The sequence below is a fragment of the Pan troglodytes genome, chromosome 17, assembly GCF_028858775.2.
Source record: "Pan troglodytes isolate AG18354 chromosome 17, NHGRI_mPanTro3-v2.0_pri, whole genome shotgun sequence".
Taxonomy (NCBI): domain Eukaryota; kingdom Metazoa; phylum Chordata; class Mammalia; order Primates; family Hominidae; genus Pan; species Pan troglodytes.
In genome coordinates, this window is record NC_072415.2 from 84,326,869 (window position 1) to 84,343,745 (window position 16,877).

Consider the following 16,877-nt stretch of genomic DNA (forward strand, 5'->3'; position numbering starts at 1 on the left):
TCCTGCACAGCCCACTATCCTCCACCTCCTCTGTGAGCCCGGCATCAAAACCAGGCACCTGAGCTGGAGATCTTGACTCCAAACGGTGGGGTGAAGGTGAAAAATCCCAGAGGCTTAGAGGTGCAAAGGACCTTCAGAGACTCAACATCCTAAATTTTCAGACAGAGAAAATGGGACGCAGAGGAATGAAGCCCAGTGCCACACTGATAGCTCACGAGGGAGGTGGGACGGGAACCCTGCTTTCTGACTTTGAGAGTTCAGTTCCCCCCACCTTTTTTTCTGAACATGCAAATAAAATGACCATTTTTACATTTCTGAACAAAGTATCTTTAAATATAAAAAGATGTCTTAAAGATAAAGTTTCTTCATAAATTTCCCTTTTGAGAATTTGGGAGAAAACTTCACAGACTTCTAAACCTCAAGAAATTTTGTCATCTGCCCTGCCTTTCTGGGTCTTACGAAGTACAAAAGATTCAGCACACACACACACACACACACACACACACACACATACACACACACACACCCTTCTGTCAGGGTTCCACTTGACTACAAGGTTGTCCCTATTAAACAGTCAAAAGCGTATGCAAAACGACACTACAATATGACAATCTGCAGCAGGTCAAAGTCATGCCTTCGGAGGGTTTGCATAACCAAGCAAAAATGAACCGAACCCAGGGGAATGAACGCAGGCCGCCTGACTCCACACCAGGTCTCCTAACCACTGTATGTACTAAGAGGAGAGCCACTTTAACAGGGGTCTAAGTCCAGATGATTCCCGTGTCCCTCAGGCACAGTCTATCTGGCAGCTACCCATCTGCAGGATTAAGTCATATAATTAATTAGTAGACTCCTTGGCAAGTAAGAGAAGTTCGAGAAAGACAACCATAACAAAAAACCCTTTTCACCTAAATGCAATGCTAAGTGACTGAAGTCCATCCATTCTGGAGTTTTAAACAGGATCTTTCATTCCAAATGCTTAACATACCAAAAAAGGTGGAGTACAGAGATTGTCCATAAACAACAAGTAGGCAAAAACAACCTTATTTAAAGAGCTTATCTGCAATAGTTAAGCCCAAAATGAAAACAATTCATGAGTTTGGAGAATGAACAATTGATGCAAGATTTAGAATAAGATAACAAGATGCCCTGACCAAGCATTTCCTATCATTTCTGGATGCTGTTTTTCTAAGACGGGAAAGGGTGATGGCCTCAAAGTTGGTTTGAGTTCATCAGACTTCTGTTCTGCTCCATTGTGGACTCTGTGGAGGGGCCAGCATCTGCATGGGGCACCAACTCGGTGCTTCATATCCACCCTCTCACTGTATCCCCATAAGCCTTGATGGAATTACTTCCCATTTCACCTAGAAGGTCATGGCATGAAACTAAAGAGGCCCCTCTGGCAGTCACCCAGCTTGCCTATGGGACCCACAAACTCATTCAAACATCTGATGAATGCCAAGCCATGCTCTGTTGCTACCAAAATGGCAAAGTCATGGCCCCACCCTCAAGAAGTTAGAGTCTAGTAAGGAAACTGACATGTAAACAGATAGCTAAATGTGGCGAGCATCAGGTGCAGGAGTCATGGCACAAAAGATGGAGGGATTAACTCTCCCAGGAGTGTGAGGCAGAGAAAAGGCCCAGGAGGGGTCACTCAGGAGGCAACGCTCAGACTCTGTGTGAAGATTTCAGCAGGAGCTCACCAGGTGAGCAAGGGGAGGCATCCCAAGCCCGGGACACAGACACATAGAGGCCCTGAGGCAGAACACAACGGTGTCATGGAGGATACAGGGGTAACTTTATATGGCTCAGGTGAGGGCTTGGGTCTCCAGTGAGAAATTAACCCAGAAAGCCCAGACTGGAAGAGAGCACCTGGAGTTTCTGCCGAAGATCTCTGCATTTCATAGCCTGAACAAATGCCTTCGATTTCTCTCCTTTCCACTCTAGCAGCCAGGGAAAAAGTCTAGGGACAAATAACGATGAATATCAGTGGGTAACATCTAATAAATTCTCACTGTGTATAGGGAAGTGTTCTGAGCACTTGTGTGGACCCTTCTAAAGCTCATAAGCCCAAGAGGCAGGCATTACCATTACTATCCCCACTTTACAGACAGAGGTGACGGAGCCAGTTAGGGGAGGCCCTGGGGAATGAACGCAGGCCGCCTGACTCCACGCCAGGTCTCCTGACCACTGTGTGTACTGAGAGGAGAGCCACTTCGCTGAGATCTGCTAACAGGGGTCTAAGTCCAGATGATTCCCGTGTCCCTCAGGCACAGTCTATCTGGCAGCTACCCATCTGCGGGATTAAGTCATATAATTAATTAGTAGACTCCGTGGCAAGTAAGAGATGTTCGAGAAAGATCAGTTCACTTTTCCGTCTTCCCCATCCCCATTTTATATTGCCACAGAGACTATGTATAGTCCCTGGCACAGTTCCTGGCCTTTGTAAATTGCTGAAGGCCAATTCCAGCACCAAACCCAAGGGACCCCCTTCTCACCACCTCTCCTTCATCTTCAAAAGTTATCTCTGGATTTAATCAACTGGCTGGATTCTCCTGAACCACAGAACCAAATGGCACACGTTCACAGAAACATCCTATGATAAAAATAATAGACATTTCTACATGATATGGTTCTTAAAGGTTAGTTAGGCCAAGGGCAGACAGGTCTTATGCACAGCCTGTGAGCTGGCAATCATCCTGCAGAATGCTGTTAGAATTTCCTCTTCTTGAAAAAGAGAAACAAAATTCTTCTTAATTACTTTCAGAACTGAATTAGTAAATGTTTGGTTTAAAACCTACTGGGAACCAAATTTTGGTCACTATGCCCTGACCAGTATATCAACTTCTACCATTACTACACTTGTCTCCTTGGATAAAATAAAGCAGGTGTGCTAATTCTTCCTCTAATCTCTGAAGAGTACATAAGCCACCAATTCTGACATGATGACCTTGGGGTACAGGGAAGGACCAGGGACAGGCCTGCTTCTGAGGGACAAGAGCAGGAGGGCACTGTGGCACCAGTCCTGCCAGGCCCAGAGCTGCCACAGCTTACCTCCTGCTTTGTAACCTAATGCAACCCGATGTCCTCAGAGGAATATGCAAGCCACCAAAACTGGGGGCCCAGTGGTAGATGAGTGATGACCTAAGAGAGGCTGTTACTCTAACTACGATCTATCTTAAGCTGGAATGGCCAAAAGATGAGACAAGGCCGGGCGCGGTGGCTCACGCCTATAACCCCAGCAGTCTGGGAGGCCAAGGCAGGCGGATCACCTGAGGTCAGGAGTTTCAGATCAGCCTGGCAAACAAGGCAAAACTCTGTCTCCACTAAAAAATACAAAAATTAGCCGGGCATGGTGTCAGTCACCTGTAATCCCGCTACTCAGGAAGCTGAGGCAGGGAGAACTGCTTGAACCCGGGAGGCAGAGGTTGCAGTGAGTTGAGATCGTGCCACTGCACTCCAGCCTGGGCGACAGAGTGAGACTCCGTCTCAAAAATAAATAAATAATAAATAAAAAACAAAAGAAGAGATAATAGAATAGCCTACGCTCAGCCCAGAGGTGGAAAGAAGGCAGGATTGACAGTGGCATGTGCCCATCTCTCTCTTTTGTTTTTTTTCTCTCAATGCCAAATAACTAGGCCTCTCTTTCATGTTTAATCATAATAAACTGGGTTGAAATATGCAGGTGAGACAAAGGAGAAATAAAATAAGGTATCAGAAAATTATTCAATGTCACCCGGCAGCCATTCCACATCAGCTTTCTAGTATTTTATATTTATAAACTTTTAATTCTTATTCAATCAATAAATAACTATTCAGTCCTTTCTATGTGCCAGCATTGTTCTAAAAACTGGATTTATCAGTGAATAAAAGAGAAAAAGTCCTGCATTCACAGAGCATACATTTCTAGTGGAAGGACACAGAGAAGCAAAAACTAATAAATGAGTACATTATACCGTATGTTACAAGGTAATACATGCTACAGGGAAAAACTCAGCAGCATAACTGGGCTCAGCAGTGCAGGGGGCTGGGGTAATATCCAGGCTTAAATACGGTGGTCAGGTGATAGTGTTGAGGCGATAGTGAGTGAGTACTCAAAGGAGGTGAGGCAGGGAACCATATGTTATTTGGGGGGAATAACCTTCCAGTGCAAAGAATTGAAAATGGATCACATTTCTACTACATCTAAGAATTCTTTGCCTAATCCTAAGTCACCTTAAAAAGTTTTACACGTCGGCCAGGTGCAGTGGCTCATGCCTGTAATCCCGGCACTTTGGGAGGCCAAGGCAGGTAGACCACTTGAGCCTCAGAAGTTTGAGACCAGCTGGCAGCTGGGCAACATGGCAAAACCCTGTCTCTACAAAAAAAAAAAAAAAGGGAAATTAGCCAGGCATGGTGGTGCACACCTGTAGTCCTTGCTACTTGGGAGGCTGAGGTTGGAGAATCACCTGAGTCCAGGTGGTGGAGGCTGCAGTGAACCGTGATCATGCCATTGCACTCCAGCCTGAGTGACAGGGTAAGACCTTGTCTCAAAAAAAAAAAAAAAGTTTTACATTTTATATTTAGATCTATGATCCATTCTGAGTTAACTGGCATAAGGTGTGAGGTTTAAGTCAAGGTTTATATTTTTGGTTATTGATGTCCAGTTGTTCCAGAATTATGTGCTGAAAAGGCTATCCTTCCTCTATCGACTTGCTTTTCCATCTCTGAGGTGGAAATCTTTGTGCAAGTCTATCTCTGGCCTCTCTATTCTGCTACATGGACATATATATGTGTCCCTCTGCCAGAACTACACTTTCCTGACAACTGCAGCCATATCCTAAGTCTTAAAATGGGGCAGTGTAATCAGCCCTTGAAGGGTTTAAACAGAGTATACGGACTGACCCCATCTGACTTTAAAATGTCACTCTATTATGGTGAGAATATGCTGTCGGGGGCAGGAGGGGACCACGCGAGAGAAGATGGAGGCTCCAACCAGGGGAACAGCAGTAGACATGGTAAAAAATTGGTGAGATTCTGACATTATGAAAGTTAGGCCCACAGAATGTCCTGGTGGACTGGATGTGGGTATGAGAGCAAGAGAAGAGAGGAGTACGACCCCCAGGCTTTTGGCCTGAGCAGCTGGGAGAATGGAACTGCCATCTGCTGAGATGGGGACATGTGGAGGGAGCAGGTGTGTTTCCCACGTTAGGGTGAGAAGCCTACTGGACATCTAACTGTGATGTAGCCTCAGGGATACAAGAGCCAGTTCAGGACAGAGGTCTTTCTGGCCAGGATGTGACAATCCAGGATTCATTAGCACATTAAAGCCATGCTACTGTGTGAGCCTGCCAAAGCGGAAAAGCCCAGGCCCCAGGGGGGCCCTCCAATAAGGAGGTCAGACAGAAGAGAAGTGGGAAAAGGAGACAGGAGGTGGAGGGAGGAGGGAACCAGGAGAGGATGGCAACCCAGGAGGGTGAGCATCTATGTCAGAGTCTGCTGAGCCACTGTGTTGGAGAACTGAGAGCTGACACAAGGCACCCTGGGAGACCTTGGCAAGAGAAGTTGTAGTGAACGGGTGTGGTTTAAAAGGGAATGGAGGAGGTGGATTGGAGACCAGGCTTAACAACCCTTTCAGAGGGTTCTACTATTCAGGGGAGCAGAAAAATGAGGAAATCCTGGAGGGGGCAGGAGAGTCAAGGGAGGCTGTGTGTGTGTGTGTGTGTGTGTGTGTGTGTGTGTGTGTGTGTGTTTCAGGGGAGAAGGGAGTATGTGTGCTTTTGCAGGAGAGGAGGGTGTGTGTGTGTGTGTGTGTGTGTGTTTTGCAGGAAAGGAGAAAACAGCAGGAACACTGATGAGAATAACCCAGCAGGGTGCGGCCTGGAGGGGCCTGGTTTACACTGGGGAATATCGGGTGGCTTAGGGAACGTCTGTGAGTGGGAAGGGGAACAGGATCTCAGGCACAGGTGGAGGCCCGGGCTCTGGGCAGGAAGAGACTGGAAAATGCAGACCAAAGTGCTCCCCTCACCTTTAATTCTCCTCTTCCCTTCTACTGACTGCCTGGGAGCCTCCCTCGATGCCATTCTTGTGGTCCATGCTCTGAGACTATGTCACAATCCAGACTTTCACAACAGAGTCCCACTAGTTTCTAACTGTGCAATCCTCAGGGACAAAATCCCAGGCCAAGGCCTACAGAGTAAGAAGAGATCACACTAGCATGTGCCGTGTGTGGAAAAAGGGGGTAAAATAAGATAGTCACAGAGCAGGGACTTGTGTCTGTTTCTCCACCAGGCTCTCCTCTTCCATCCTGGGAAGTTACTTTCTGGCACCGGACAAGGGCCACAGAGTAAGAAGGGATCACACTAGTATGCGCTGTGTATGGAAAAAGGGGGAAAAAAATAAGATAGTCACAGAGCAGGGGCTCGTATCTGTTCCTCCACCAGGCTCTCCTCTTCCATCCCAGGAAGAGTGACTTCCTGGCACCGGACATGGGCCAGGTGCATAGCAGGCGGGCAGGCAGGAGCCCTCATCGCGTGGAGAAAGCAGCATATCACAGCCGGGAGGGTCTAACTGCTAGCAGAGGCACAAAACGGGATGGGACACCATGCTGAGACCTGAACAGGGCCAAGGCTGACACAGGGGAAACCAGGGCAAAGGTTTTAAGGTAAAAACAAGTTTGGCTTGTTTGAGAAACAAAGAGAAAGGGTCAATGTGATCAGGTGTGGGCATTAGCAGGGAGGACACAGTGTTATTTGCTGAGGTGGGGGAGGTAGGTAAGGACCAGATCATTCAGAGCTTTCCAAACCAGGGCAAAGAGATACAATTTTATTCTAAATGCAACAGGAAGCCATTGAAAGGAACTGAACAGAAAAATGACAATCTGTTTCCAAAAGATCAAGTTTTTTTGTGTGTGCTTCTTCTAGAAATCACACTTTTCAATGCCATAAACAGCATTTATTACTCAAGCTGAAAACTCATAAAACCACCACCCATTTGATGGAACCAATGAAATCCTGAGAACTGACTGCCCAGTGGCCACCATGAGAGGTGGCAAAGATACAAGAGAGGCCACGCCAGGGCATCTGCTCTCAGCTTGGAGGAGAAAGATATTCTAACCACCCTGCAACCAACCTCGTGGCACATGCAGAGGGGATATGGACCCAGAAGGGGAGGGCGAGAGATGAGCTGGACCCACTGAGGGATTTATCAGAGCAGGAACCTCCTCGGATTTCCATTTAAACAATCCTTCCCAGGGCAGTCATTTAAGAGGCCTTTCACCAAACAACACATGCCTCCTCACACATACCCACTACACGTGTAAACGATCTCTTTCCGAACCAAAACCACACCGATGATTCAGCCCCTGCCAGGTGAGAGCAGCATCTGGGTCACAAACAAACTGAGGCCGTAAAGACTCCACCCCGACTCCCTCTATTTAAAAATTCCTCTACAAGAAACAGGAATGGCTGTTTCCTTCACCTCCTAGAAGGCAACGTAGTAAACTGACAACAGATGGAAAGAAAGGCATATTTTTGTCCAGTAACTTTCCAAGGGTTTTGGCTTTGTTCAGATATTTGCATCACAAATTCCCTTTGCCTTCTCCCTGTTTCCTCCAGAGAACTCTCCAGTGATCAAGGTCTCCAGCAAATGACAGCAACTCTGTATCAGTGGGATGCACTTTTGCTTTTAAAGCTACACTAGGTTCTCTTCAATACTCCTTGGGTCTCAAGCCTCAGCAACAGACTCAGCACTGAAGACACTCGGTCGCAGCGCCCGCAGCCTGGACTGAAGCCCTGGCTTTGCTCCTTATCGTCTGTGGGACTCGCTGAGCAAGCTGCAAAATCTCCCTAAGACATACCGTCTTACCTTTCAAAGGGAGGACACAATCACCACTGACCCCATAGGGTTGTTTTGAAGATTAAAAGCACAGGCCAGGCGCAGTGGCTCACACCTGTAATCTTAGCACTTTGGGAGGCCGAGGCGAGTGGATCACCTGAGGTCAGGGGTTTGAGACCAACCTGACCAACATGGTGAAATCTCATCTCTACTGAAAATACAAAATTAGTCAGCGTGGTGGTGCATGCCTGTAATCCCAGCTACTTGGGAGGCTGAGGCAAGAGAATCGCTTGAACCTGGGAGGTGGAAGGTTGCAGTGAGCCGAGATTGCACCATTGCACTCCAGCCTGGGCAACAAGAGTGAAACTCCATCTCAAAAAAAAAAAAAAAAAAAAAAGAGAGAGAGAGAGATTAAAAGCACAAACGCAAAGAAGGTTTTATGTGCAAAAAGCACTTGGCATACTCCCTAGCACATACTGAATGTCCATAAACATTCAGCCGACGTCCACTGCTATCACTTTTCTTATTAGCTCACTAGGGATTGTTGGGGAGGGGAGGATTAAAGAATAGCATTTACTTGGGGACGATTAATGAATGGCATTTACTTAACACTTTCTGAGGAAGACGAGGGAAAGAAGTCTGGATATATTTTGTGACCTGGCTAATTCTGGACACAGCTGCACAAAGCTTAATGAATAGGTCTGCCAAGAACAAACAATAGCAGGCAGTGAAAGAAACAAGCTGCAAACTGACACTCCCGAGGCCCTCAACTACAGAAGAGTTCAAGTGATTCCATTTCAGACAGGCTCCCGTGCCCACCAGCCAGGCAGAGAGGACCCTTAACTGAGCCTAGAGGCTGTTAATCACCCCACCCCTTCCCTTAAGTCCACATCCCTTATCCCTCGCCCCCTCCAGAGCCTCCCCAGCATCAGTGCTGGTTCAGATGCCATCATTTTGGCATAGGCCTGCTAGAGACAGAATTCTATGGATGTAAGAAAGTAACTTCTTGCCATCGTTCACAGAGCCGTCAGCTCTAAGCCAACAGGCAGCACAGGCCAGATTCTATTCAACAGCAAGAACGGAGTTGTCCCCACCCAATCTTCAGCTCACCCTCCCGGTCCCCATGTTGGAACTCAGTAAAAGGCACAGACACCCAGTTACTATATACACTAAAGACTATGTTCCCAAGAAAACTAGGTCCAAGGGTAATAGGAAAGAAAGCACACTTGATTAAAATGTTCTGTTTTTCAGAATTAAGGGCAATGAATTTCAACACCCATACTCTGTTCCTCTATCCCCAAGCCTTGGAAAGCACTGGTCTATGCAATGTAGGCAGCCATGTTCAATGGAAAATAACAAAGAGCAAGTCCCTACAACAAAACCTGCTAGAAAGGACACTCTTGAGACTCCAGAAATGGCTCTGAGCCTGCTACTCAGTTTCCCATGTAGTCAGCTGCTGCCTCCAGTCACTTTTCTGATGCTTTGAGCCTTCAGACAATGAAATTCTTTCATAGAATAGACAAGGTATTACTTGCCACAGCTGTACTTTTAAGAGAATTTATAAGCTAAAGGGGATAAAAAATTATTCCATACATTTCCCTTTTTAACAGAAGTACACAGCCAAATTCAGGAAGGGAGGTGAATGAGGCGCAACCAAGTTCCTCCACTCCTAAGAACCGAGAAATGCACACACTGGTGTGCCACCCCAGGGTGCTCTGGTAACATCCATCAAAATTTAGAGTGGCTCATGCCTGTAATCCCAGCACTTTGGGAGGCCAAAGGGGGCAGATCACTTGAGCCTAGGAGTTCGAGACCAGCCTGGGCAACAAGAGACTACATTTCTACAAAAAATACAAAAATTAGCTGGGCATGGTGGCTCATGCCTGTGGTCCCAGCTATTCCAGAGGGAGGATCGGTTGAGTCCAGGAGGTCGAGGCTGCAGTGAGCTGAGATCACACCACGGCCTGGGCAACAGAGCAAGACCCCATCTCAAAAAAAAAAAAAAGTAGAAATGTACATCCTTTCACCCAAGAATCCCACTTACAAAGATCTACCATAAGGAGGTAATTGCAGGTGGGAACCTAAAAACATGGAAGGAAAGAGGATTCCGTATATTAGGATCCCTCTATACAATAAGGAGGCAACCTGGGAACAGGAGTTACTGAAATTCAGGACTGGTCCCTCAACACCTAGTTTAGTGGGGAAAAAGGGAGATTACAGAGCAGCATGCAGAGCACATTTCCATGGATGTAAAGCACATCCACGAGCAAGGTGTTGTAGTAGCGAGTGTGCAAACTGCTCAAGCTGGCCACCTTCGGGGAGCAGAGCTCCAGGCAGCTTTGAGTTTCTTCTTTGCAGTTTTCCACACTGTCCACTTCCTTAACATGATCATGTACTATTTTCCCCTTACACAATAAAGTTGTATGTTTAAAAGCTCCCGAAATGGGATGATTTCCAATCTTGCAAAGCACACATTCCTGAACAATTACATTTCAAGTGAATATTTGTATTTTGAGTCATTTTGTTTACTAGTTAACACTATAATTCCTGAGATATGTTCCTACTAAATGGACCTTCCACATAAAAACAATTTATTTTAAAATTTTAATTCAATCAAAATATAGTCACTTAAATGCCTTCTCTTTACATATTTTTTCCAGTGTTCTCACACATATCATTTCTCCCAATGCAGATGGCAGTGACAGAATAGTCTCCACTTCAGAACAAGGAAAGTGACTGAAAGAAATATCTGACTTGCCCAAGGTCACCTCCATGATACGTCTAAGACCAGGTCTAGTTTTCCTAACCCCAGCCCAATGCTTTCCCATGAATGCCCAGCGGGACAGGGTTGTTCAGACTCCACTCAACTACAAAGGCACTTATCAGCCATCTTCACCAGGAGGACTTTTCAGAATACCAGACATTCACATTCAGTAAAATTGTGCATGTTATTTATTCCTTGATTGACCAAAGCCGGCTTGCATGTGTTTTCCCTTCCTTATTTACAATTTTCATCAACCTTTAAGATAATCAAAAAGCAAAAGTTATTTTGCTGTTTCTTTACTGTTTTCTTTACTGTTTCAAAACAAAGTTGCCTCTTGGAACCTCTTTTCAAAAGTAGCAACAGGTTACCAAAAAATATAGAGATATATGTAGAAATATACAAAAGCCTCACGGGTTCACATTCCCCAGGTGGCCTTCTAAAATGTGGTTTTGCTACCACTTTACCCAAGATGCCTAAGCCACCAACACTACCAACAATAACTTTATATTTCCCTTCTACAGACTCTGTAATTTCTAAGTTTTATTTACCTAACGGTATATATTAAATAATAATAATGTTCCCATTTTACATGCATCAAAGGCATATTTGTCAACTGCAGCCTTTTAGTAGCGTGAGATTCAGAATACTATCAAATTTTCTTGCAAAAAGCAAAGGCATTTAGTATTTTAGCCCTAAATATGGTAGCTTTAACAAGGGTAAAGATACGTGTTCTATGATTTTCAAAATTAAGGGCAATGAATTTCAACACCCATACTCTCTTCCTCGATTCCCAAGCCTTGGAACCACTGGTCTACGCAACATAGGCAGCCATGTTCAACGGAAAATAACAAAGAGCAAGTCCCTACAACAAAACCTGCTAGAAAGGACACTCTTAAGACTCCAAAAATCAAAGTGAGTCAGGAGCCAATAGCTTCTATGAGGCAGAATGCTGTAAAGAACATTTAAGGCTCAGGTCCAAGATTATCAGAATCCCAGGAACACTAGAAAATGTTCTACAGAAACAAGTTTCCATTTTTATGATGTAAAGGGAGAGGAGACAACTTCACAAAAAGACATTCTGCTTTATAAAATTTTCCAGGACAATATCTATTTCACAAATCAAACACCCACTGACTTGAACCAAAAGCAACAGCTAATGGAACAGTTGTTAATTACAGGATAGTTTTCTCTCTCCCCTCCATAGCTCTTTTAAAAACTGAATAGATGCTGCTGCCCAAATCACAGAAAGGGAAATGCAAACATTTCTCCCCCTGGCCCTAAATGCCTAAGTTTTCATTTCAAAGAACTGTCCCTTAAAGTTCTATGATCAAGCAGACTCAATTTCACAAATATAAACTCAAAAACTAGAACTCAGGATTGAAAAAAAAATCTAGTTCAAAATATGTAGGCAATAAAGCTCAAAATCTTTTAAGTATCAGACAGTAACTAAGCACCTGCTGCTATGTAGACTGCCATTAATAATAAGCCAGTCTTCCCTCTTAGGTTTCTACCCCTCCGCCTAAACGACAAAAACAGCTTTAGTGGCCATTATTTCAGGAGGTCGGAGCACACGCTGCACCTGTGAGCTTCAACCTGTGTTCTTGGCTTGTACCTGCCAGCAAAGCAGGATCCCTCCACCATCTCAGCACACACCTTCTCAACATGAACACGGACATGCACATAAATCTAGGACATTCTGAAAGAAGGGGAAATACTCAGCCATGAGAAATCCTGTCCGTGCGGATGGGGGATCTCACAGTAAACAAAGGTCTAGCCCATAATGACTGAAAGTTCATTTGAGAGTTAGAAGGGGAAGAGAAATCTTTCCTATTTAGGTAAATCAGGTGAGATAAAATATTTTTTAGTTAACACACAAAGGCTTCATGACATTCTGGAGCCTTTCAACAAACAATAGAAGACAGGAAAGAGGACCGGGCAAGCGGGGAAGAGAGACAGAGACATTCTGCACTCATTTCTGTTTTAAAAGTAGGTTTCAGACAAACAGACTAGCCTCATAAAAAACTACCTGGCAGGGCAGTGTGCTGAAGAGCTCTGAGCGAGTGAGCTTATTGGAGATATAACCCCAGGAGCACAGGAAGTCACCTGCAAGGAATCCTGGCTAGAATCTCAGATAGAACCCAGAGAGAGGCTCCCAGAGGCTTTGCCGGGGGCTGGGAAGCCAATGACCAGGACATGCAATAAGCAAGAGATGGTCACAGAAAGTCAAAGCAAATAATAAAGACGGCAAATGGAAAAACACGTCCATAAGAGGTCGAATCGGGAGGTGCCCAGAGGTCAGACACAATCCAGTGAAAGGCTAAATGGCCTTGCTTGTTCCCAGAACCACATGTTGGCAGACAGTGGAGGCAGAAACGCATGCAGTTCTCGCAATGCCTGAAGATCCCTCCAACCTCTTAAAGTCGACAGGACCAAAACCAAACTCCTTGTGTTTCTCCCAGACCCCAGCCTCCTCACTCACACCATCCTCCTAGCCGTTCCTGGGGTCAGCCACCCTCTTGTTCATTTTATTTGAGATGCATTCTCCACAAAAACTTTGAGTGAGAAAAAATAAAGAAATTTGTTTTCAGCTAATTTACCCACTCAAGAGCTTGCTCTCATCTCTCAGTTTTTCTCGGAAAATTTTTGCACAATCCCTCCTTTCCTGACTCACAGGAATGAAATGTGAGAGTAAATAGTTTTGAGTAAATTTTAACAATAATCTTCACTTCCTTATTATCGTCTCTGAAAATCTACCCCTAAAGTCATGCACAGTAACCTTAGTAATTCTCAAGTTGGAGAGATTATGTGCCCTAGGGGACCTCTGGCAATATCTGGAGACATTTTGGGTTGCTATAAATAGGGGAGGTAGGGCTGGGAGCAGTGGCTCACGCCTGTAATCCCAGCACTTTGGGAGGCTAAGGTGGGTGGATCACCTGAGGTCAGCAGTCCGAGACCAACTTGGCCAACATGATGAAACCCTGTCTCTATTAAAAATACAAAAATTAGCTGGGCGTGATGGTGTGCGCCTGTAATCCCAGCTACTTGGGAGGCTGAGGCAGGAGAATTGGTTGAACCCAGGAGGCAGAGGTTGCAGTGAGTCGAGATCACACCATTGCACTCCAGCCTGGGCCACAAGAGCAAAACTCTGTCTCAAAAAAAAATAAATAAATAAAAATAGGGGAGGTAGTGGTACTGGTCATCTAGTGGGTAGAACTCAGGGAGGTGGCTCAATAGCCTACAATGCCCAGGACAGACGCCACAACAAAGATCGGCTGGCCCAAAATGTCAACAGTGCCAGGGTTGAAAAAACTCGCTTTAGGAGAAAACAAAAGAAAAGAAGAAAATGCTTCATAATATAAAATATCCTAATATTCTCTTATGCTACTTTTTCTATAAGCACAAATAGACAAAGCACACACTGTATCTTAAAATTACACATTTAGAGTTAATGAGAATTGATGTTATATGACAAGATCTGCAGCTGGGCAGGAGGGAGAGGGCAGGTCAGCTCTGATTTCCTAACAGAAACCCCCTCCTTACTAAATGGTAACATGACTTTATCTTCGGGCACTGCTCCAGAGTGAAATACCTTACCAATAAACATCAACTCCAGCCTTATTATTTAATTTTATTTATTTATTTAGAGACAGAGTCTCACTCTGTCCCCCAGGCTGGAGTAAAGTGGTGCGATTTCGGCTCACTGCAACCTCTGCCTCCCAGGTTTAAGGGATTCTCCTGTCTCAGCCTCCCGAGTAGCTGGGACTACAGGTGTGCCCCGCCAGGCCTGGCTAATTTTGGTATTTTGGTTAGAGATGGGGTTTCGCCATGTTGGTCAAGCTGGTCTCGAACTCCTAGACTCAAGTGATCCACCCGCCTCAGCCTCCCAAAGTGCTGGGATTACATGTGTGAGCCACCGTGCTTGGCCCAGCCTCATTTTTTAAAACAGGCCTTTTGATTTTAACATTTTCTGCAAAAACAAAGTCCTCTGATGTAAACTGTGATCCAGCTCAGACCAGGCATCTATTTTTGTCCCCTGCTCCCCGACTATGTAAAAAATTCCCATCACTAAACCTTCTCATTATTGGGAGAGGGGCGTGAGCATGCGTTAAGATTTATGATTGAGACTCCCCAAAAGTAGTAAAACACTTCCAGAGGATCTAAGACAATCACCAAAAGCGCCCCTTAGCGTGTGTGGCAAAAATTATAATCGAATGCAAAGAATCTTATCAAAGGAATGTCTTCAAGTTAACCAACGTTTCCTATTACATCTTCCAAAGCTGTTAGGGGCGAGTCCCACAGCAGAACGTCCGCTGCTCTGCCTGGCCTCTGTGTTCTTGCTCCAGCCACACACCGCGGTCTCAGGAGTCAAGCACGGCACCTGGCTGCCAAGGCGTGACTGGAAAAGGTTAATTAACACCGAGCCTCTTCCAGGTGAACGCGAACGCGAGTGGGTGTGGACCGCAAGGTCTGCCAGTGGCTGCCGCGGGAAGCGCAGGCCCGGACCACACCCGACCTCAGCAATTGGGGTCCCCTCCGGCGGGATCCGCAGCTCTCGGGGTGGGTGGTCTCCAGCCGGCCACTGCGGGAATGCCGCCGGTCCTGGAAGGACACCCTTCTATTCAAACTCAAGGGAGAAAGGCATCATTTAAATCCCCCGCATGGCTGCCCGCTATCCCCGGAAGGCTGCTCCAGCACCACCTAGCGAGGATGCCGCCGCGCCGGGCGCTCCCAGGTGTGCACGCGCAGGTGTACGGATTCGGGAGCGCTCCCAGGTGTACACGCGCAGGTGTGCGGACTCAGGCAGCGCTCCCAGGTGTGCACGCGCAGGTGTGCGGACTCGAGGAGAGCGCCCAGGTGTACACTAGCAGGTGTGCGGACTCGGGGAGCGCTCCCAGGTGTGCGCGCGCAGGTGTGCGGACTTGGGGCGGTGGGGGGCGCCCAGGCGTGCACGCGCAGGTGTGCGGACTCGGAAGCGCGCCCAGGCGTACACGCGCAGGTGAGCGAACTCGGGGGGCGCGCCTAGGCGTAGGTATGCGGACTCGGGGCCGCGAAAGACAGGTCATGCCAGTGAACCCCCAAACCCGGCCCACGCTCCCTGCGCCCCAAGCCGCTCATCCCCAACTCACCTCTTCCAGAAATTTGGTCAAATCGTACACCTTGTGGTGCAGGATCAGCCAGGTGCTCTTGCTGTGGTTGTGCTTCTGAATCTCCTCTAGGGTGTAGTACTTCACGGCCTCGTCCGACTGCTCTGCCATCTCGGTTCGCCGCGAGCCAGGCCCAGCACACACAGCCCCGTCGGGTGGAGCAGAGCGCGCGACTCAGCCAGCTCCACCCGGGACATTCCCCGCGCCGGGAACCCCACTGGGGGCTGGGCGGCCGGCTCAGGGGCGGGGCGCAGTAGAAGGACCTCCGACGGTTGGCCATCATCCTTGTCACTCAAAAGTCCCCGCCTTCGGTCGACCCCCTCCGCCTGCCCAAGCGTGGTCCCGCCCAGTGTGCGGGTGTTAATTGGCTGCCGGAGGTGCCCTTCACAATCTCCCGGCTGCCGCAGCGCGCGGAGAGCGTGACAGGACTCCACGGAGTCTGCGCGGAAGGGCGGGACTAACTGTGGCGAGGGCTGAGGTGGGAGGTCGGGGGCGTCCCCGCGGGTTAAGCGTGCAAGAGAGCGAGGTGCACCAGCGGTCATGGATGGCCTGTGCAGAGTCCAGTCTTGTGAGGGCGGCGAGCTAGGCAGCGAATCGCGGGAGTTTCCTATTGGCAGCAGTCCGAGTCCCAGACGTTAATTTGTAACAAAAGTAGCGATGGCCAAGTCCGTAAAGGGGGCATCTCGGAAAGCCGTTCTCATGCGCGGAAGAGATGAAAGCCCCGTGCGCGCTAGAAAACGGTTTCGCAACTCACTTTGGGAAGCAAATGCGCTGCCCCCAAAACATAAAGTTGGCGAACTGTGCCTGACCCCGCTGGGGTTTTGGAATGCCTCGTCCTCGCAGGAAAAAAATCCAGGGAAATCATCTTTTCCTTAAAAAGCAAAAGTGTCCAAATTATTTCTGTGACTGAAGTAGTTTGTCTGCGGTTGGCCAGTGACATGGCAAGGCCTTGTTTGTGCATTTAAGGTAAATCAGATTCTCTTCTAGGAGTCTGGAAGAGAACTTCCCCAAAGGGCACCCTCTTTCCCTTCTGACACAGAGGAAATACCACATATAAAGAGCTACAAATGTTTGAAGGAGAAAAAAAAAAAATTCCAGCATGTTAAAATTTGATATTTTATGTAGGCCCTTTTCAGCAATGGTAGTTAATTCCA

At 47.0% G+C, this 16,877-nt stretch overlaps 1 protein-coding gene across 2 annotated transcripts in view; it reads right to left on the minus strand.

The window, feature by feature from the left end:
• CYB5A (cytochrome b5 type A) overlaps window positions 1-16,155 on the minus strand; it is a 38,914-nt gene extending 22,759 nt beyond the window's left edge. The window contains exon 1 of one of the 2 annotated variants that reach the window (XM_001135885.7): window positions 15,706-16,155. In XM_001135885.7, the coding sequence (XP_001135885.2) occupies window positions 15,706-15,834 (129 nt within the window). In that variant the 5' untranslated portion in view covers window positions 15,835-16,155. The remainder of the gene's footprint in view (window positions 1-15,705) is intronic. The other variant, XM_009434179.5, reaches the window with a different exon arrangement.
• Between the last annotated feature and the right edge of the window lie 722 nt (window positions 16,156-16,877).